At 34.5% G+C, this 23,640-nt stretch overlaps 1 protein-coding gene across 5 annotated transcripts; it reads left to right on the top strand.

The window, feature by feature from the left end:
* Positions 1-6,560: 6,560 nt before the first annotated feature.
* LOC142344021 (beta-1,3-galactosyltransferase 1-like) lies at positions 6,561-23,033 on the top strand. Of its 5 annotated transcripts, XM_075395470.1 has the most exons (6): positions 6,561-7,169; positions 8,563-8,627; positions 8,883-9,299; positions 15,874-16,122; positions 16,269-16,310; positions 22,574-23,033. In XM_075395470.1, the coding sequence occupies exons 3-6, from the start codon at positions 8,892-8,894 to the stop codon at positions 23,003-23,005; spliced, it is 1,131 nt and encodes a 376-aa protein (XP_075251585.1). In that variant the 5' UTR covers positions 6,561-7,169; positions 8,563-8,627; positions 8,883-8,891; the 3' UTR covers positions 23,006-23,033. The 5 variants fall into 5 exon arrangements, with proteins under 5 accessions (XP_075251585.1, XP_075251586.1, XP_075251584.1 ...); XM_075395471.1 differs by lacking the exon at positions 8,563-8,627 and having other exon boundaries at positions 6,561-7,197; XM_075395469.1 differs by lacking the exon at positions 8,563-8,627.
* The last annotated feature ends 607 nt before the right edge of the window (positions 23,034-23,640 follow it).

Raw genomic sequence — 23,640 nt, forward strand, 5'->3', positions numbered from 1 at the left:
ACTAAAATTGCACAACTCTTTAATGGCGACCTTGTAGTGTCGCAAATTGTGATCGATTGTATTTGTACAATGCATGTATTTTCTTGCTACTATTTTATGATAACGGCACTACGAACAATTCATTATTTTTGACGCTCTCACAAGGATTACACTAATCTGCCGTCAAAAATATAGAATTTCAATTGCACAACTTCTTGTTGAACTAAGTGTCAAATTGTACTGAATAATGTTGGTAAAAAAGCTGTCTTACGCTTGCTGGACAGCACTCTTACAACGTTTCAGACAGTTTTCAGCCTTCGTGTTGACTCTGTTCTAAGCAAAGTCAGCAATCACCAAAAAAATTTTGTCTTTCAGTTCTGAGAGTATAAATCAAATATCTAGGTATCTATTATTAATATTAGACGACCAGTCGAAATTCAAAGATCATATTAACTACATCAAAAGAAGCTTTTAAAATTTTGTTCCTCTTTTTACCGATTAGATCTTTTTTTACAAGAACACAGCTTCTATGGATTGTTAAAATCTATGTCCTACCAAAAGTACAATACAAAATCTTGGTCTACTGATCTACTAATGAAAATCTTTTAAAACCAATCAACATGTTAATTAAAAGAATTTAAAAATAATTTTCTGGAAACGTAAATACGTCAATCGAGCAAATACGAATTCACAATTTGATAAGCAACGCCTTTGAGTTACATGCTTTTTGAAATATTCAAAGTACTTGTAAATCTAATAAAAAGCAACCGTTAAGAGAAGATTTTTCAACCATAATAGCGGACTCGGACCTTAATGAGATCATGAAAAAGAGAAATCGTGGACAGTATGTAAATATTGGCAGACAAAAACTTGATAGTATTTCACTGAAAAGTAGAGTTCATGGGATGCTAAAAAGGGCACTAAATTATAGCAATTCTTTTTTTGAAGACGTTAGAACAATAAAAATGCCAAACATTAAAGAACTTTGTCATACACTTTTGAACCTTAATTAAATTGGTAACCAGAACTTAATAGACAGACTCCTTCATGCTCATTAGAGCAGAATTTTTGGTTGCAACAAACACAGTTTCTTCAATATCTAACCTCTACTACAAAAGGATAACTTTTCGCTTTTAATTATTTTTTTTTTCATTATTTCGACTAAAATTGCACAACTTTTTAATGGCGACCTTGTAGTGTCGCAAATTGTGATCAATTGTATTTGTACAATGCATGTATTTTCTTGCTACTATTTTATGATAACGGCACTACGAACAATTCATTATTATTTACGCTCTCACAAGGATTACATTAATCTGCAGTCAGAAATATAGAATTTCAATTGCACAGCTTCTTGTTGAACTAAGTGTCAAATTGTACTGAATAATGTTGGTAAAAAAGCTGTCTAACGCTTGCTGGAGAGCACTCTTACAACGTTTCAGACAGTTTTCAGCCTTCGTGTTGACTCTGTTCTAAGCAAAGTCAGCAATCACCAAAAAAAATTTGTCTTTCAGTTCTGAGAGTATAAATCAAATATCTAGGTATCTATTATTAATATTAGACGACCAGTCGAAATTCAAAGATCATATTAACTACATCAAAAGAAGCTTTTAAAATTTTGTTCCCCTTTTTACCGATAAGATCTTTTTTTTACAAGAACACAGCTTCTATGGATTGTTAAAATCTATGTCCTACCAAAAGTACAATACGAAATCTTGGTCTACTGATCTACTAATGAAAATCTTTTAAAACCAATCAACATGTTAATTAAAAGAATTTTAAAAATAATTTTCTGGAAACGTAAATACGTCAATCGAGCAAATACGAATTCACAATTTGATAAGCAACGCCTTTGAGTTACATGCTTTTTGAAATATTCAAAGTACTTGTAAATCTAATAAAAAGCAACCGTTAAGTGAAGATTTATCAACCATAATAGCGGACTCGGACCTTAATGAGATCATGAAAAAGAGAAATCGTGGACAGTATGTAAATATTGGCAGACAAAAACTTGATAGTATTTCACTGAAATGTAGAGTTCATGGGATGCCAAAAAGGGCACTAAATTATAACATTTCTTTTTTTGAAGATGTTAGAACAATAAAATTGCCAAACATTAAAGAATTTTGTCATACATTTTTGAACCTTAATTAAATTGGTAACCAGAACTTAATAGACAGACTCTTTTATGCTCATTAGAGCAAAATTTTTGGTTGCAACAAACACAGTTTCTTCAATATCTAACCTCTACTACAAAAGGATAACTTTTCGCTTTTAATTTTTTTTTTCATTATTTCGACTAAAACTGCACAACTCTTTAATGGCGACCTTGTAGTGTCGCAAATTGTGATCGATTGTATTTGTACAATGCATGTATTTTCTTGCTACTATTTTATGATAACGGCACTACGAACAATTTATTATTATTTACGCTCTCACAAGGATTACACTAATCTGCCGTCAAAAATATAGAATTTCAATTGCACAACTTCTTGTTGAACTAAGTGTCAAATTGTACTGAATAATGTTGGTAAAAAAGCTGTCTTACTCTTGCTGGAGAGCACTCTTACAACGTTTCAGACAGTTTTCAGTCTTCGTGTTGACTTTGTTCTAAGCAAAGTCAGCAATCACCAAAAAAAATTTTGTCTTTCAGTCCTGAGAGTATAAATCAAATATCTACTAATGCCATTTAACATTTCCAACTTTTTAATTTTTTAACTTACCAAATTTTTTAATATTCAAGGTATCTCAAGATGTCTGTTTCTGTTACATAGCAAGAGAATCAGATGAGATTAATTAATTGGTAAACCAACTGATCTCAGTCACCCTAATTATGTTTCGGTAGCAACAACGGTTATAATGTTTGAGTTTTCCTGTTTCCGAGTACAATTTAAAACCGCTGAATTACTAGCATCATATAAGCGGAAAATAAACAAATGTCAACAACTTTAACGTCAAATATGATATCAAATAAAGTTTTTAGTAATTGTTCTTTGTAGCAAATATTATTAAAAGTCCAAAGCGTACCCTAAGACTCCTTTATTCTTGCCCTTGAGCCCAATACCAGCCTAACTTAGGCTTAGCTTAGCGCAACTTTGATTAAATGCAGGAAATTAAGAATTGAAGTCATTACTGTTCAAAAAATGTTAAACTAGCTTCCTCCAAGTATCAGACGCGGGGTATAAAATGGCCACAATACTTGGCACAGTTGTGAAGCAACCGTAACACAAGATGCATGCGGGATTTGTTTATTGTCACTTGGACAAAACTCCAGGAGAGAGAGAGTGGGTCGGTAGATTTTTAGACGTCTTTTTTTCCTCATTTATCATTTTTGCACCAACTGAGTGGCACCAACAACACGGATTTTTGCACAAATGTGAAAACAAAATATCTTTGAAGTTTTTCAATTTGTCTTTCAACAGTAGCTACAAAGAACGCTAAATTTTTTACACCAGTCATTTCCTTCATGTAAGTTTTTTTTACTCTTGGCAACTTTCCGCTTAACGAAACTCTGCAAGATCAAAGAGTTCCAGTTATGCTTTTCTCCGCTCGTCTTGTTTGACATCTGGCCTTGCAATTCATAAAAAAACAATTTCAGTTACAATATGCCTTGATTAAATCCAGGAATACTTTTTAAAACATTTTCTGCCTGTTCTTTTGTAAAAGACCATTATCTTGAAAGACGGTTATAAAGTAAGATCTTGTACCAGTTTTGGACTACTAGAGAATTTACTCGTGGACTATTATTGGCAAAGTTTTAAGCGCACAACTTGAGCACCATCTTCAAACTTGCTTCTCAACTTTTTGCTACGGTTGATTTTTTTGACTTCCCTGCAAGTAAGCTTGCTACTTCGAGCTAAAAGATAGACTTTTTTGCACAAAAAAATACAGAATTTTTTGTGAAATCTCTGCTCAAATACTTGGTTTGAGATCGTAATTTACCAGGCTCCAAATAGAAAATGGAAGAGATCAAAAAAAAGTCTTCAACCGATGTGAAGGTCCCACAGTTGAAAAATAAACGACACTAAATTTCAATAGAGTCAGCTAATTTGCTGATCGTTTCATGTTTTGATACACTTTGGTTATTCATTAGCGGAAATACTTTCATTCCATTAATATTTGAAAACCTCAAGAAAATGTAAAGGTATCTCAAGACATCAATTTCTGTTACATAACGAGAGAATCAGTTGAGATTAGTTAATTGGTAAACCAACTGATCCGAGTCATCCTAATTATGTTTCCTTAGCAACAACGGTAATAATGTTTGAGTTTTTTTGGTTTCCGAGTACAATTTAACACCGCTGAATTACAAGCATCATATAAGCGGAATTTAAACAAATATCAGCAATTTCAATGTCAAAAATTTTATCAATTAAAGTTCTCAGTAATTGTTCTTTGTAGCAAACATTTTTTAAAGTCCAAAGGATACCCTAAGACTCCTTTATTCCTGCCCTTGAGCCCAATACCATTGAGGCTTATCTTAGCGCAATTTTGATTAAATGCAGGAAATTAAGAATTGAAGTCATTACTGTTCAAGAAATGTTAAACTAGATTCCTCCAAGTATCAGACGTGGGGTATGAAATGGCTACAATACTTGGCACGGTTGTGAAGCAACTGTAACACAAGATGCATGCTGGATTTGTTTATTTTCACTTGGACAAAACTGCAAGAGAGGGGGGCGGTAGATTTTTAGACGTCTATTTTTTATCTTTTATCATTTTTGCACCATCTGAGTGGCACCAACAGCACGGATTTTTGCACAAATGTGATAACAATATATCTTTAAAAAATTTTCAATTTGTCTTTCAACAATATTTACAAAGAATACTAATTTTTTACACCAGTCATTTCCTTCATGCAAATTTTTACTCTTGGCAACTTTACACTTAACGAAACTCTGCAAGATCAAAGATTTCCAGTTATGCTTTTCTCCGCTCGTCTTGTTTGACATCTGGCCTTGCGATACATAAAAAACATTTTTAGTTACTATATACCTTGATTAAATCCGAGAATATTTTTTAAAACACTATCTGCATCTTCTTTTGTAAAAGAACGTTATCTTGAAAGATTTTTTTCAAAAGACGGTTTTTTTTGTACCAGATTTGGACTACTAGAGATTTTGCTCGTGGACAATTATTGGCAAAATTTTAAGCGCACAACTTGAGCACCATCTTCAAACTTGCTTCTCAACTTTTTGCTACGGTTGATTTTTTTGACTTCCCTGCAAGTAAGCTTGCTACTTCGAGCTAAAATATAGATTCTTTTGCACAAAAAAATTACAGAAATTTCTGCAAAATCCGTGCTCTAAATGTTTGGTTTGAGGTCGTAATTTATGAGGCTCCAAACAGAAAGTGGGAAAGATCAAAAATAGTCTTCAACCTATGTGAAGGTCCCACAGTTGAAAGATAAACTACTCTAATTTTCAATAGAAAAAGCTAGTTTGCTGATCTTTTCATGTTTTGATGCACTTTGGTGATTCATTAGCGGAATTAAAAAAGGTGGCCATCAAATTCTCGGTTCAATTTCATTCGATTAATATTTGAAAATCTCAAAAAATGTAGATTTGTTTATCAAAATTGACATGACAGTTGACTACAAAGTTTACAGCCGGGTGGAGGTGTCCCCGCTGTAAGCCGCTACAATAGAAGAAAATCAGTGTTGAATGTGGTAGAAAAAAGTAGACCGCAAATTTTAGAGAAATAAATTTCATTTTCCAACGCTCTCGCTATTCTAAGTATGTTTGAATAGTCTATTAATAGTAGTAAACTTGAGAAACATCCGCCAGGATATTACAAAGATCTTCTTTTGTGAAGACCTCTGCTATATCCCTGAAACCTTTTTCTGAAGTTAACAATTTTATTCATCAGCCATGTGAATTTGCCGAATGTCATTTGTGCTCCCAAATAAATTGTTGGGTAACAAACCAAAAGTGACATTTTGGAAAATGCCAATTGGTCCCAAAAAGAATGGTGCTCAAAGTACTTCTCAGTACTTCTCTTGTATTGAGCCCTCAATCGTCGATGGTGCCCTTATCTTCAATAAATAATGCCCGAATTGTGGAATTTGGCGACAAAGGACAAAGGCATTGTAAAATTAACCAAAATTGCCAGTACAATCGTTACTTAGTTGCCATATGCCACAATGAAAGACCCTTTTACATGTATAAAGATACATTTTGTAGAATTAAAGAGGTTAAATGGACCAAATGGACCTATCTAAGAATAATTAATTGTCATTTTTTGGAAGTCCCGAAAAAATTACTTCTCTTACCAGTTTGTAACAAATCATTTATAAGAAGCCAATTGTTGCATTCTTTTTGTTCACATCGTTCCGACCTGAGCCTGAACGATGCCTCAAAATTGAGCTATAATAATCAAGTTCATCAGCAAATCTATTCGACAATGCACGCAATTTTAGTATATTTTCCTTTTGTTTATTGTTATCAGAATGCGTTTTAACTAACCATATTTTGCTACATGTAAAAACATTAGCACTGATTTTGTATATCGAACATTTGGACGACCTAATTAAGACAAAATGAACAAGAAAACCTCCAATAAAGATTTAACACTAAATTTGTTCATTTTCTGTTCTACTTAGTCATTGAATTCGATTTTAAAAAGTTTGTTTTTGCAATATTAGCCGAGCCTTTGGCTCAAAAACTATGAAAATATCATTGAGCTGCTCCCGGTATACGTTGTCGTGTTAGCAAAAGATGACGAGAAATTTAATCAATGCCTTAATTTAATTCAAGAGTTTTGTCTACAGCTTTGACAAAAAAAATGCAGCGCTATTTTCATAGAAATTCTATTATCACAATAAAAATTTCAGTATTCTCGCAAAAGTTATGTACAATTTTGCATTGAAAGTTTGTCATCTCAATTTTGATGAATCTTTCAAAACCAATTCAGTAGTCTACCGCTTAATTATCCTGAAAAAATTACTCAACTCAGAAAACACATCTCAATAATACCTTTTAACCCCTGTTTCTTTGCATTGGTGGGTTAGGCAAAATGAAGTACAGCAAAAAGTTACAGCCCAAAACTTTCAAAACTTTTGCCTACCAACCAAGAATTGTCTAGCTGGAAACCAAAATTTTGTGTCATTTCAAGAATTATATTTCATTACGTTTTTATGAAAAACAACTGTTGTTACATATGTTTACTTACACCTCTTTACTCAGTCAAAAGTCTGCTTAAGTTGTTTAGTTATTTTAAGTAAAGATAAAATTAGTTCTTTCTGTTTTAAAACAATAGCTCAGAGAACAATTTTCAATTTTCAAAAGATTTGCAAACCAATGTTGACGGTGCAGTGCAAAACAGAATCCGGTCATTTATTAACAGAAATTTTTGTCTCACACTATCCAAATAGAATGCCGAGAAACCTAGTTCTGTGACACAAAAATTCTTGCACCCGGTATAAGGCCAAATGAACAAAAGGTTTATGTTCTGAAATCAAAACTATAGATACAATTTGGCCAAGTTTTTACTCATTTAAATGAAAAAATAGCAAGTAGGACAGTATAATTTTGTGGCAAAATTGCATGTAGTGGTGCTCTCAATTTTTCAGGCACTCCTTTGATAGCGATCACGAAGTTGTCATAAGTGATATTCTGTTACATTTTTTGGGTGGGCAACTTAATTAGAACAACTAAGTTAGCGTGATTTAAACTCGGCTTATTAAGATAGAGCAAATAAATTAGGGTCAAAAATCAAATTAATGCACAAAAGCGCTGTTGTATTGAGTACAAATTATGCAATGTAAAATTATGACCTAATTACAAACTAGTTGAATATCTTAGGCTGACTCCTGGTTGCAGCAGGTTGCACCATTTTTACCCTTGATTTATTAAGAACCCTAAGAATATGCTACAACAAAAACCATGACAGTGCACTCCTATTCAAGCCACTAAAGTATTCGAAATCTATATAATTATTTTTGATATGATCTGATTCTATTCAACAATTGATCTAAAAAAATTGGTAAAATTAATGAACCCAGGGGACGATTTAGTCGGTCACTAAAACTTCGAGGCAGAGAGCTCAGTTTGAAAGTTAGAACTTAGAGTTAAAGTAGTCAAAGTCTATTTTTATCCTACACTTAGTGTCCTATAAAACAAAAAAAGTGAACATTAAGATAAACATGGTACAAGCGCTGCAACCAGGAGTCAGCCTAAGATATTCAAATATTTTGTAGTTAAGTCGTAATGTTGCATAGGTAAGTCATAGTGTTGCATTGTATCAAACCGCTATAAATAATTGGCTGCTTGTCTTTCAGAGATGGAGAAATTTGGTTTATTTCAACTCCTGTCCTTTTTTAAGAAAAGTTTTCTTTTACTGATCGGAAAAATTGTACTCTTAACTTTCAAATGAAATTCAACACTTTCTTATCCTTTGGTTCTCTAAATACAATAGAACCAATCCTTGGTCTCCTTCAGTCCTCGTGCCCAGTACTCGGGCGCAAGCACCCTTGTGCCAGGGCACTAAGTCCCTCGGGCGACTAAGATTTTGTTCTAACATAAAGTAAATATTTACATATTACTTAAATGCATTTTTACCTAAACAACTGGCTTATGTTTCTAGCGCCTTATAACTTTTCCTCTTACTATGTCAGATCATTTCACTTCATCATTAGAGGAATGGGTTAGGTAATGGTTAAGTGGCTCTGCTTGAAGTCCAACCGCGAAGCGGTTAGAGATATTGAGTCAGAATTTCGAAGTGACATCTGCAGAGTCACTTAACCATGTTTAAAACACGAAACGCGTACGTTTTAAAATGACGAAAGTCAACGAAATTCAACTTCTGGCTAAGTAGCAATTTCTGGCACTTTGACTTCTGGCACTGCAGACTTTCGGAATTTTAAAATGTGCACGTGAGTGTTTTAATATATAAAAACTGTGCAGGACAGCAATATGAGAATAAGAACTTACGTTTTGCCTATTTTACCAATTGTTTGTTTTGCTTGCTTATTGTTTGAATATTTACGACCCGGTTTTGGCCCAAATGGCATCCTATCCGGCCAAAATTCTAAACTTTGGGGCTCGCAAAAATTATCCTCAATTCGTGGTCAAGGGTCAATTTTTCGGTTCAACAGTTCAGATACCCCTTATGCTTACATGAAAGGGAATTTATGGAGTTTTTCCGAAGCCCAAATTTGTTCAGAGAGAAAGTCACAGGCTATCGGTGAAAGATTTGATGCAATTATTTTGATCCCAAGTCGATTTGAGGACATTGAAAGAAGGCAGATTATCCGAGATACTTGGGCAAACAAATTGACGTATCACCGGCCGCCATTCTATCAATATCAGACCTTGTTTGTGGTAAGAGACAGTTCAAAAAATTATTAAATTAATTTTTATTACGTTTTCTTCGATGAAGGTTTAAGGTTTAAGGTTTAAGTTCCAAATCGAAGCAACTTCTGATCATAACCTCCCGTATATAGTCCGGAAAAATCTTCCGGATATAATCCGGCAAAACCTTTTCCCACGAAGGTCGTGACAATGGTCTACGATCAGACGGATTTTTGGTTTGAGTCCGTCTGACCAGTAGCGGACTTGAGTGCGCGAGTCTTATCAGAGGATAATTTGGGCGCACATAGGTTTGATCACAGGCAAAGTCAAGCGCACAAAAGTCTGATCAGAGGCATTTTTAAACGCCTAAAAGTCTGTCCAGTTGATCATACTACAATCGCACAAAAAATGGTTTTGATTTTGTCCTTTGGTCTGAAATTCATTTCATCAGGGAACGTTTAGTCTGGGAGGATCTGATCAGCAATGACAATGAGCATACTTTGAGTGCAAAGAGCATTTCGAGCGCATGAAAGCCTGATCAGAGGTCACTTCGGTCTTAAACGGTCTGATCAGAGGTGGTTTACATCTCAGACAGCAACCTTTGTATCCAATAAAATTCAGCTGGAAAAGCACAGACGATTTTTGAAATATTGGATTAGAGATCACTGTCTAGGCAGCCACCTGATCATATGTCTCAATCAATTCCAACCATTCAACTAACAACAGTAGTCCGAATAAAGGTAGTGAAAACTTGTTAGTTGTGCCTTGAGTTATAACTCTTAAACTCAACCACTAAGATTGATCGTTTTTTGTCCGTCCAGAAAACAAAATGGCAGCTTTTTGCAACCACTGTCCGCTATCTTCTCCAGAAACAAATTTTTCTTAGTAATATATAGAACCAAGTTAGTAATAAATTTAAGTAGAATATCAATTGCTTGAAAATGGAACGAAAATGCTCGTACTGCAAAACCGAAACCATAGATCTGTACGGCGACAACGCAGTCACTTGTCAAGGTCGATGAGAAGGAATCGTAAGACATGATCAAACCAGGGATTGTCTTGTTGCAGAGAATAATAACAATCAGGTGACACTTTCATTCCACCATGCACAGCAAGCCAGCTGATTTCGACGTTACCTTGACATCACCGCTGCACTCAACAATTTTCAATGCGGCCGATAAGGCAGTGGTGTCGCTCAACATAGCTGAGGAGCAAAAGTGCAATGCTGATAAGCAGTCAACAAGGCTATTTTGTACCGCTCACTGTAGAAACTTATGGGAGTCTGTCGTTGATCCTGAAAAAACTCTTAAGAAATTGGCCGTATTATCTGACAGTGGGAGTTATTTTTTGGGGGACTATCGGAAACCTACAATCGATTGTCGCCTCAATTATAATCAAGGGGTCTGCCTCAAAAATTTTGGCTGGCTCAATTTGATCAGATTTACGAAGCCGCAAATGGAAACATCCAAAATGGTCTTTTTGTGATTAACCATTCAAATGTGTACAGCAAATTGGAGCCTTTTTTTTAATGTGGTGACTGCTCTTTGGCAACTATATAATTATAAAATTTAATTCACTCTACGAATGTAATGGGAATCGGAAAATTCCTGCTGACTATAAGGAAAGTACATGAAAAACAATCCCCGAGACAAGATTAAAACTTTTGAATTAACTAAGATCTTTATTTGAAAACTGCAACAGAAAAGTGAAGAACTATTTTTGATAGCCACGCAAATCATGATAATTAACAGATCATAGCAACTAAGTTTGAAACGGACATAAATTTAAGCACCTTTAAAATGAATACTAAGAGTTACGGGTAAGTTACTTTCAGCAAATTTAGGACATCTTTGACGTAATATTACGCAAACGTAGGACACAAAAACATTTTTACACTTTTTTCCTTCAAACTGATCTTGGCTTCCCATTAAATGGAAACAAAGCGCATGAGATGACCAATCAAATGGCACAAAATAAAGTGTTTGAAGTCCATTTATGTTCCGATTTTTTAAAAAAGGTTGCAACCAAACCGATTTACTTAACACATTTTTAACATTTAGGTCATAATTTCAGAACATTTTAATATGGAATTTGTTTTCCTACGAAGTTCATCAACTTTACCTTAGGGGTATCTTATAACCTCTCCCATTGAGTTTTGTTTCTATTTTATGGAAAAAATTATACTTTTTTCTGCGTAAAATTTCACCGTAAAATTGTTTGCGAAATTATTTTTAACATCCAGTATGTTAGAGACTGAAACAAATTCTTTTCGGAAGTCAACTCCTGACAGCAATCTGATCAGACTGGTGAATTGAATGACCAGAAAAAAACTAGATTTCATTAAGAGTCGCATAGTAGCATTAGTTTGTATTGAAAGTAACGCAACCGATTGTCAAAAAACAAACTACTCAAATTTTTTAAATTACAAACACAATTTTATCTCAAATTCAATTTTTTGCAGATATTATATCGAATAAAAACAAACAACAGTTTTTTATACATGATATCTAGGAGTTGCCTGATAATCCCTGGTCGAGGTGTCGCTAAAACGGCTGAAGAAACTAAGAATTGAGATGAAAGCTTTTAATGTTTTTATGATTTGTAGTTTTTATAGTTGAATGCGGTGAAAACAAAATTTTAACGCTTGAAGCCAGAAATTGCACCAAACAATTAGCACACACTTGCCGTTTTCAGTTTCAAAAAAGTACAATAAAAACTGCGGTATACTAGCGGTGAAAAATTTCATCGCTGGGGTGGTGAAAAAAAAAACATTCTCAAAACTGCAATCTGAAACTCGTACACAAAAGCGTGCTTCTTTTTCAACAAGGAGGCTCGGTAATGAGCGTCTGCAAATAATGTTCCCATCCAGTTTATCGACCAATTGATCTTGTCTACCCATTGAGAAAGAGCATGAAAATTTTCAAAAGCACACATAGTGTTCAAAATTTATTGAAGTAAAAACAATTGTTTTAAAGGCAAACCACAAAATGAGTTAAACAATGCCGCGTTGAAGAACCGATGGTACCATGCAATAATGAAACTACAAGACAAGACAAACAACAAATCTTAACAAATCAACTGGTACTTCACTTTACGGCTAATGGGACCTGTCTCTAGTGAGACCCGGTATTAAATAAAATTATCTAATTCCTTTGGAGCAATCGGGACCAGTCATTAGTGAGAAAGTGAGTTAAATAAAGACCACATTGAAGAATCAATGAGAATTGCCATTGAACAGAATAGGAGACAAGAAAAACAACAAAGTCAATAAACAAAAACAAACGTTACTCACGACCAAACTCAATATCCTTTTTTTAAAAAACACTTAATAACAAAGTCAAAATGGCATTAAAAATCCCGACAAATTCTAATGAGCATAAAATAAGCTATCAGATGAAAGTTTAAATAGGATGGAAATAATGAAAACGTTTACGTATCCGGAATACATATGGAACCAGTCCTTAATGAGTATAGGTAACAGGTAGACAAAAAAAACGAAATGCAAAAAAGTATTAAAAAAATCAAAACAATTACCTATATTCTGAAGACCTTCTTTTTAATAAAGGTCTCATGACAGATTTAGTTTGTATTGAAAGTTAGATAAATTCTGCATTGCAGGTTAGCTGAAAGTCTGTATTGAACTCAATAGCAAAATACTTAATAGTTTCTTTTTTACATCCATTGCCACTGAGACTTGCCATTGTCAAGCATGCAACAGTTACAACCATATACCAAAAAGCAGATACGTTTTTGGAGAAAACGATGTCAAAGCCTATAAAAAAACTAGCGCTACTCTTTAAAATCATTTAATTGTTCATCCGTTTTAATCTTCAAAAGCCAATGGAAATCGTCATCAATAATGTAAAACAACAAAAGAAAAAAAATTAAAAGTGAAAAATTTTCAAAATTTCAGAAATCGCAAAAACTTTGTGCTGCATAAACTTGAAGCATCAGAGCCAAAAAAACCAAGTAACTAAACAATCAACTAGTCTAAAGGTTAAGCATTTTCTCATCTAGAAAAAAGATAAAAAGTGGGTTTAGCGAGACTATGCTACAAATAGACGGAATCACCAAAAAAACAATATTCAATAGTTCACTGAATTCTGTCAACCAAAGTCTTTCAAAATTATTAACAACCATAGAGTTTTAAATAAAATAAATTATGAAGACTAAATTGATATTTAATAGAAAATCAGTTTTACCTCTCATTAGTGTATACTAAGCCAAAAGACAGCAAATCAAACAATAGTTACAAGCACAGCTCAAAACTCCGAAACGTTTGACAAAAAAACTTTGTTGAAGCAGTAAAAACCATAAATTATCAATTGAAAAGTTCAATTGGGTTAATTTTGAACATCAATAGACCCCTATTTTAGAAGGATTGTGCAAAATGCACTCAAAAAAGTAACCACCTGACCACCAATGACGAGTATCAGATGACGATTATCAGGAATTCAATAGAAAATTATGAAACCACATATTGTCAAAGCCAAAAAACAATCAACATGAGATAAAAACAATAAGGGGACTCAATTCGCTTGTGAAAAAAGCTTGTGACTAAAATCTTTTTTTGATTTCAAAAACAAATTGAATTTTCTAAAAACAATGTATTTCTTAGTCATTAATACAATTAGTCATCAAATGAAATAAATAGATATGTTTGTTTTGCCAGAAAACAGTTTACAACGAAAGCAATTGTTATTCACTAAAAAAGCTTTAGGTTTGAATGTGTGTTCTTTCAAACCTTTTATAACTTTTATAAAACTGTTAATCCGACAAGTCAACAAAAAAAACAGGAGTGAGCAATTGTTCAAATTTTGTGGCACCGGAGCTATGAATGGAAAAACTAGTTAACATTTATAACCATTAGAAAAAGGATGCAAACTGTATTTACTGTGACTATGCAACTGATTAACAGAAACTAGAAATACGACGCGAAGTTCAATGCATAACTTGGTTTTTCTTAAATTAAATATAATCAAAGAGATAAAAAGCATTATTGTCACATGAAAGCATTGTATAAATCCATTCAAACCATTTACAGAACCCAATTGAATCTTTTTTGACTGATACACAGTCAGGAGACTGCTAAAAGAATAAAATATACAGGCAGAACACCAGATTTCAATTCATATTTTTTTAAAAAATTTTCTGGAAGCCATAAAACCATGTAATTATCCTTGGAAACTTGAGATTCGATCAGGGGGCCTAATTTTAATGTAAATATGAGCTGTTAAAAATTCATTTTTGGTAGGGAGCCATTCTGCGCTGTAATAATCAGAAAAAAAGATACCAAAAAAATTTTCAAAATAGGAAATTACCAAAACGGAACCATAACAATTTTTGATTATCACATTTGGCACCAAAATTATTCTTGATATTACTGCGCTTTCATTAATAACACGCAATTATACAGTTGTAACCAAAAAAATTTTATTTGGTTACAAAAAATTTAGTGTATAGAAAATTAAAGATGCATTTTGGATAATGATTGTTTAAATTGAGCAAAAAACAAGCCCAGTTTTGATTTAGAAAACCTTTAAAGGAAGGGAAGAACCAGACTTCTTTTGATTCTTTCGAAACAAATCAGTAGTTTTTAGATCTCTACTTCCGGCACAATTGAAAAAAAAAGCTAAAGAAATTTATTTAGGGCAGTTTTAAACAAAAAATTGATTGATTTTCGAAACGTTCAGTAAATTTCGAGCTAAAACTGTTGGATAAAACTAGTCAAAAACCGTTTTTTAAGCAAAACCAATTACAATTTTGCTAATAGTTTAAAAAAAGTTAAAAATTTAGCAAATATGTAAAGAAATTGAGCAAACGTTTAGGAAAACGTTAACAAAAACAAGGGATATCATTCTTCTCTTCACAAATTTTTGAACTTCGATAATAGCCCGCAAAAGAAAACATCTCAACAAAAAAGTCCTTAGTTCTATTTTCTACGCTGTATGGGTTTTCCCATGATTTTGCTTACTACTCTACGATGAATATAACGATCGGCCAAAATTTACTGAAAAAAAAAACCGTTGAGCATATAGTTCCTCCCCCACTAAATTGGGTCGGAACAACGAAGCACAGAAATATAGAAGGAATTCAATTTTTCCAATTTACATTCGACGAAACAAGACAGTGTTGGTGTCTTAGTTTCAACTGCAAGATATGTTCACAGTTAACCAGCTGTAATCTGAGAAAAAGGCGCAGTTTAACTTGTTTATGAACCAAACGTTGCCTAAAGTTTCTACACCTGATGACAGTAAAAGATCGTCAATTTTCTTAATTTCATTTTGAGCTTTTCAAAGTTTTAGACCTTGAATTTTTCATAGACATTATGTTTTTTTTTTTTTTTTTCATTAAAACATAATTAATGGATAGTTTTGGATGTAAGCGGCTCAAAAAGGGATGTTTATATAGTTATTTTTGCTTTTGAAACGCTAATTTATCGTTTCTGATCGTTTACAATATTTTTGATATACGAATGATCCTAATCAATAATTACATTTAACAGCCCAAAAAGTTTTGTCTGAATTTTTTGAAAATTGCAGAAAATTTTTTGAGTGACCCTGCTTGCTTTCATTAGGTTTTTGACATTTTGTTTCTTTATCAGATGAGCCATGTTGCTAACAAAGTGCCAGAATCTATAATGGAAGAAGTGAAGAGAGAGGGAGATGTAATAATTGCAAATGTTAGTCAGGAATACAATTTGCTCACAGTTCAACTTCTAATTGGTATGACCTGGATCCACAAACATTGCTCCAACCTCAAGTATGTCCTCAAAGTTGACGATGACTCTTATGTGCATTTGGGGGAGCTTGATCGATTGATTCGAACGACGGAGCGGGAAAAGCCTTACAAGGTGAAACTATTCCCAGAAATAGACTTATGCCAGACATAGGATAAGACAGAAAAACTCGTCAATTGAAATGCGTATATTTAAAGAAAAATAAGCTATCCCAGTTTCTAATTGGTCAAATTGGTACTCAAAGCATGATTTCGTTTCAGGGGCAGTCAGTGTACGGCGGCCATTGTCAAAAAGATACAAAGGTATGGCTCAATGAAATCTAAAAAATAATCAAAACCGCTGTAGAATGTTTCCGTTTGTGCAACATCCCCCCTCCCCACCCCCTATTGGTGAGTGTATATCGTTTGTAATCCCCAAGAGTTTCTTCATAATGATTCAGTATGTAATAGGGCTTGCTCTTTAACATGTTGATTAATGAATCAGGGTGGGGGAGGCAAAAGCAGAGTACCCCCGTTTCTTTATTCAAAACAAAAAATCATATATACATCATTATCAAAATAGGCTTGCCTGATACAGATAAAAAATTTTGGGACCTTTTTATGTATGCCTGTCTAACTTGATTAAAGATATAACAAACAAAAGGCAAGGATACATGCCTAAGATTTGTTTGTGCTTTGAGTCTCAACTTAAAGTTATTGGGGGGCTGAAAGAAGTTTAGTATAAAAAACGTACACGCTTTCTAATTACCAGTCAGGTGCTCAGGGTCATCAGGTGCTCAGGAGTGGACAAGATGGAGTCGAAAAATTGAACAAACATGTTTGTTATTATTAATAGCCGCCCTCATCTTCTCAGCCGGCTATTAAAGCGCTCCTATTTTTTACAATTCAAAGAATTTGAATTGTATTGGGGCGCTGTCTTTTTTTTTATGATCTGTTCACACATTTTCATGATTTTTGAAGTCAAATTGGAGTAGTGATTTTGGTCACGCCGAAACAGGAAATGGAGCGAAAAAGCGAGTGGTTTTGCGGCGTGAATTTTCCTCGCTCTAATTTTAAAGTAGTGAGAAAACGGTGTTTGAACAAAAATTCGGTTTCTCGGTAGTGGTTTTTTGTTCACATGCGGCAATTTCACTCTGATTTTTACTTTTTTTTCAATTTTGGATCGGATTTTTTCTAAATGGTTTTCCCAATCCATTCACAGCTCATTCTAGGCCTAGTTTTTTGTTTGAATTAAATGTTCATTTCTCACTAGTGGTTTTTTTGTTCACATGCGGCATTTTGACATTGATTTTCTGTTTTTTATTTCTTATCTAATTTTTTTTTAAAAAAATGGTTTTCTGATTTCACTCATAGTCCATTCCAGGTCTAATTTTTTGTTTAGTCAATGAAAATTCTTTGAATTGTACGTCAGGACTTTACCTCATTTTGCCGCTTTTTCAACATTTTGCGTGATATCTTTTTGACTTCTCTAGGCTAGTTTCTCTCTTCTCTCATTCTGCTAAAAGTCATTTTAAACATCAGTTGCTCAGCAAAGCAATTCAAAATGAACAGAGTCAGTATAAAAAATTGAAGTCAGAAGTAGAAACGGGAAAAACCCATAAAGCCCAATTTTAGATGCCCGCTGTTTGAACGTCGTTCCTATAAGTCTTAGTTACCATCTTTAATGCTTATTGGTATTGATAGTAGCCCCTGTAGCCTCTCTCTAAGAAACAGAAGTACGTTATGTTCAACTACGAAAAGCCATCAAAATAAATCGGACTTAAAAAATGTTTTTGTACAATTTTTTTTTGCATTATCTTCTATTCTTTCAATCCCAATCATGCTTATTGGAATCAACGGCGGCTATTTTCCGGCAATCTGCCGGGTATGTTCAGATTTCTGTCAGAGAATTTGTTGTGTAGGAATATGTTCTAAGATTTTTCTGCAGCTGTGTTGGGTGTGAATCCATCCCGTCCCACTTTGGTTACAATAATTCTCCAACAATAATAATGGGCTGATCTCCATTTTTCCGATTAGCCTTGAAAATATGAGAGATTTAAATGTTACTTATTCCGAGAATTTTTACTGAATCCATTTAAGAAAACTAAAATCTTAAAAATTAAAAGCATCAATTATTGGTTTCAAAGGCGACCAGTCTGCTTTCCCCACTTAAAAAACCGCTGCGTTTTGTGGTGGCTGTTACTTGAGTATATTGTTCTTTCCACTGCCTCTTCTTGATTGAACTTAGGAGAAGTTTCAGCGCTGTAACTATCTGTTGAAAAATCAAGCAGGCTAAGAGATATTAATTAATACTGCGCCACCTACGTGAAAGAACGCGTATTCGCCCTCCTGATTTTAGCCCAGGTGAACCAGTAGGACTAACACGAAGATTTATTATTTAGAAGCGCTAAGTGTTAGTAATAAAACGTTATTATTCTAAGCGTGAGATAAAATGTTCAGGTTCAGCGTGTTTTGTTAGTGGCGATAATCAATGCATTTGAATTTACGCTCTGTATGCTGGGTTAAATATCTGCTTCTTTTTAGTAGCTCTTTAATACTGCAGCTCATCCTAATCATTAGCTAAATCGATTATATAAATACAATGAAGTATATAAAATTGGTTAGAAACCAGAGGCCTAGGTCGTTTCAGTGGGTTTAGTTTTATTTTATTGATTAATGACTGGTGAAGAAGCACGTAGACCGTAGACGTTGGAAAGATGCATAAGGGTCGACGCAGAATAAAGCGGAAGAGTTCATTTGAATTGTCACAAGTTGATGTCAAATTACGTAAATTCTGCAATGACAATTGGCTCGTGCTCAGTTCCTGTTTGTCAATCAAGAAAAATAGCAAAAAGCAATACAATTTCTGCGTTACAAAAAAGATGGCAAAAAACGATGAGTTGCATTTAGTTAAAAAATGAAAAGCAAAAGATAATATCAGAATACGGCTAGACAGAATGAAGTAATGAAAAACAATAACTCTAGGTAGGTATCTCAAGTAACTTAAGCCTGCTTACAGGTGGTCGCAGGAGAAGAAGAAGCTGCCAATCAATTAATAAAAAAGAATGGAGTAGAAAAAATACTATTGACCGAGAACCCGTCGACAAAAGTTTAAGCATTTAATAAAAGAAGAACTCTTTATCCGATTCAGAGTGGTCTGATTCTTTGTCGTTTATCACTTGAATTTCATGGTCATAGCTTTCGGCTCCTGGTTGAGGTTGTTCAGCCTATCTGTTTATATTTGCCTTTTCAGATTCTCTTTTTTTGTACTTCCGCACTTTTCTTGCGAGGTTTTTCAGAGTTCAGTTTGTTTCGTTTGCTTTTTACAAAAGTCAAAATGTACTGTGACCGCTGGCAATCGTCCTCTGGTGGTTCTTCTTCTTTTTGGTGTCTTAAATTGTTTTTTGGCATTTCTGTTTCTCGCACAAACAGCTGTTGCAGAAATCTAGCATTTTCTTCGATCAGCTGCCGTTTGTTAATTTCTGTACTCCAGTCCTTTTTTGTGGCGAAAACCGCCAGTGAGTCGTATAGGGCATTGAAATAGAAGTCTAGTTTATGATTCTCTACCACACTTAAATTGTGATGAAAAATCAGTCTCTTACTTATCCATTGTTGTTGTCGTGGGCTAACGATAATGAGGACAGCATTGGCAATTTATACGTAGGTAGAGCATGATAAAGATGAATTATGAATTACTAAATGGCGTTTTTTCTAGGATTTCCCGCTTTTTCTTGTTATAAATCAATTTACGTCTCCAAATTATTTGTAATTAAACACATTTTGTGTATTATTATCTCTGAGACTGAGTATTTTCCCAATAATTGGACAACATTTTGGCCTATTTCTGTCTTGTAGACACGTTATTTGTTGTGCTCGTAGTTATTGAATTCCCGCAACTGAAAATTGCGGTTCCGAAACTTCCCTCAATAAAAGAGAAGCAGATTGTTTTAGCAAAAACTAGATTCTCTTAAAGTCCACTACAAAACGAGAAATAGCAGCAGTGAGGAAAAGCAAACGCTGGGGCCCCGTGAAATCAATCCATGAAGATTTGGTTTTATATTTTATTATCGAAAAGATTCAATAATTTTTTTGGGATAGAAAAGGTAAATCTATCATATTTCCCCAAAAATATGAAAAATTAAAATCACATCACTATGAGCGTGAGCGAGTGATGATCATTTTAGAGGCCCAAAAACATAGCTTTGAAGAGTTATTGGATGTGAAAACGCACGGGTTAAATTTTACAAACCTCACCACAACTGCAGATAACATCTTCTCTTCTGTATGAAATTTCTAATCATTAAAAGCAAAAAAAAGTATTACTTCTAAACATTGATTTCTCCGACAGAACTTATAGTACAAAAAACATATTTACTAAACGGCTGGACTCCTTATCAGCTCCTGAATGGTCACAGCAATCGTAATAATGACGTAATAAAAACAAAGCGCTTCAGCTAACTGTTACTGTCATCAGGTGTAGAAACTTTACGCAACATTTGGTCAATGACCAAAAAATTAAAAACATGCAATTATTTTCAAATTCCTGGTTAACTGTGACCGTACCTTTCAGTTGAAACTCAGACACCACGACTGCCTTTTTTCGTAAAAACTAACTGGAAAAAATTGAGACCCTTCTTTTCTCTCATTTTGTAATTGACAAAGAGAAAACGCACTGCTATTTTCATTCTGAACAATAGCAGCAAAAGAGGTCTTGAAAGCGGTGATTTGTCGCAATAATTGCAATCAGTTCAATTGTGATACTTTGTTATCTTTGCGCTTTTCAGCGGTGAAGTTTTCTCGCACGCAATTCTGGTGCAAGTCCTCTTTTGCTCCACCACTTCCTAAGCTTTGTTGAGAATGCAAAAAAGAACCACGCTATTGTGTTTATGTTTCAAACGTTTTAAGCGTTTGTTTTTCCGCCGCTCAAGCGGTGAAATATTTCACCGCTAGCGACTGCAATTCTTAAATTACTTTTGTGACCAAAATGAAAACGGTGAAAGCATGTGCGATTTCCTGTTTTAAGCGTTATTTTTTCACCGGTAGTGGGATTACAGGTGGACGATAGAGGAATAAGGGCTGGAGTAGGGGCCATTGGGGGAGATGGTGGTGGCGGTTTATATCTCAACAGTTTCAGTGAGTCTAAATAGCTTCAGTTTCATTAATGATTGCTCTTGAACAAAGTTCACAGCAATTATTGTAAACGTGTTGATATTTTAATGCAATTTTTTTGCTCGGCCGTTTTGCGTTTCTCTTCTAGAACATTCTTTGACTTCTCGGGTGACTTTTGTAGCTTTCTTCATTTTTGAGTGATCTCTATTGTTCGCACTAACGCTTTTTTGCTAATATAAAAATGATTGCAGCAACGCAAATATAAGGGCATGATAGCCAAGCGGGCAATGCATCTGGTTATAGAGGGGGAGGTCAGTGGTTCAAATCCCGGTGGGATCAACTGTTTTTCCACCCGCCTATCACTCGAGACCATTTCTTCCGATATTAGTCGGTTTTTAATTGCTCTTGAGCGAAGTTCACAGCAATTTTTGTAAACGTGTTGGTCTTTTTAATGCAAATTTTTGGCTTGACCATTTTGCACTTTTCTTCTAGAACATTCTTTGACTTCTCAAGTGATTTTTTTTAGCTTTCGTTCTTCATTTTTGAGTGATCTCTATTGTTCTCACTAACACTTTTTTTTGCTGATATAAAATAGAAGGGCATGATAGCGGTGCATCTGGTTAGGGAGCGGAAGGACAGTGGTTCGAATACCGGTGGGATCAACTGTTTTCCCACCCGCATGTCGTTCGAAAGCAATTCTTCCGACATTAGTCGGTTTATGTTACTATTATTTCTAATATATTGTTCCGGAGTTTCAAGATAATTAGTTACACAAAAAAATTTCAGCTATTATAAAAAATTATGTTTATTATTACAATGATTTTTAGCAAAATTCCAAAAATTAGCGGGTTATTAATTAGCCAGTTTGTCAGGGGGTAAATTTAAGGTAGTTCAGAATCTGCGCAACACGAACTACTTCATGTATACAAATAAGGATATAAAAAAATGTGGAAATATACATCTTTAATTGCTCTCAAACGAAGTTATAATAAGCCTGTTGGCCTTTTTAATGCAATTTTTGATACCAAAGACTTTTTCGTCTCACAATTCGACCAAGCGACATAGCGCCATAAACAGATAAAGCTATGAGGGCTCTAAGTCGCTGCGCAGTTCTCTTAGAGCCTTACAAGAGGCTTACTAGTCTTTCTCTAAGTATCGGATTCACTGAAACTGTAGAAGAAATACAAATAGCCACCTCCATATCCCAACTGCCCGTACCCAATCCCATACTCCCCCCTCGTCCACCCGTAACCCCCCTCCCCTAATTAGATACAGCTAGAGCCAATTACTCGCCTGCCGTTTGACATGAATTAGCACGACGTTAGTCGGTTATGTTTGTAACTGGCGTGAGGATAATAAATTTTATGTCAATTTGATTTCATCTGCATGTTGGATGCTTTTTATGACCATCATTGTAACTTTAGGAAAACAATGATGCGCAAAATTAAAACAGAAAACCAAAAAACAAAACGTTTTAGGTGAGTCACAAAGCGACCAAGGGAATGTCGGAAGACTTTCGAAAGTGGGTTGTGCCCAAATCCAAATATGCCGATTCAACTTTTCCCACCTACTGCAACGGACCTGCTTACTTCTTCAGCGCATCTCTTTTACCAAATATAGTTGGCCTGTGTCCCTTTCACTGCACGGGTTATGGGAACAGTAAACTGCAAACAAACACTTCGAACTGTTTTTGGGAATTCGAGGATGTCTTTTTTGGTTCCTGTATGAATGCTTTTGCTCAACAACCGTATGTCACTTTAGTGAACAAGAAAACACAACATCAATTTTCCATTAACTCAATACCACTAACGTCTGTATTGAAAGGAAAACCGCCTTTGACTATAATTCATCCTGTTAAAAATAGCAAAAAATTAATTGAATTACATGCAATTAATCGTCGATACCATTGATATGTTGAACATTTAATATTTAATTTTGTGAATTTTTGATAAACGTTAAGTTCAAAAAAACTTGGATCTTTTCCGTTTGTCACCCCCCCCCCCCCCCCCCCCCCCACTTCCCAGCCTAGTGGGTTCATATTACTTGCACCCTCCAGACGCACGTGCAATATTTTATATAATGATTTACTACGTAACGGTAGACGCTCTGTAACGGTGGATGCATAACGCACGGGGGGGGGGGGGGGCACAAACGGAAAAGGTCCAAAAACTCCTATTGGTGATTCGTATATTAAATGTTTGCCATTTGATTTTAAAAGCTTTCTGGATGAATAGGTTGCAACCCTTGGTTGTCACAAATGAGCTAAAATGAAAATCAGAAGTCAAAGATAATCAAAATCACATCAAATATCAAAAAACTCAAACTTGTCTTTGTAAATTATTTGAACAATATCGACGGAACACATAAGATGAACTCGGACACACTATAGCTCGAAAAGCAGCCGAACAAACTAAATGCAAAAGTCGCAAGTTAAGACAATAAATTATTTTGGGATCTATTCTGTTTCGGTGTATTTTTTATGACCCCCAGGCGCACGTGCTATTTTCTTACATAGTAACGTGCTATATAACAATATATAATTTGT

This window comes from Convolutriloba macropyga, chromosome 8 (genome assembly GCF_964194025.1).
Source record: "Convolutriloba macropyga chromosome 8, txConMacr16.3, whole genome shotgun sequence".
NCBI lineage: Eukaryota > Metazoa > Xenacoelomorpha > Acoela > Convolutidae > Convolutriloba > Convolutriloba macropyga.

Excerpts from the sequence above, each read along its gene's own strand:
- LOC142344021 (XM_075395471.1), top strand. The coding sequence starts at position 8,892 with ATGAGAATAAGAACTTACGTTTTGCCTATTTTACCAATTGTTTGTTTT. Across the intron at positions 16,123-16,268 it reads AGCGGGAAAAGCCTTACAAG|GGGCAGTCAGTGTACGGCGG; the intron begins GTGAAACTATTC and ends ATTTCGTTTCAG. Across the intron at positions 16,311-22,573 it reads ATTGTCAAAAAGATACAAAG|GTGAGTCACAAAGCGACCAA; the intron begins GTATGGCTCAAT and ends AAAACGTTTTAG.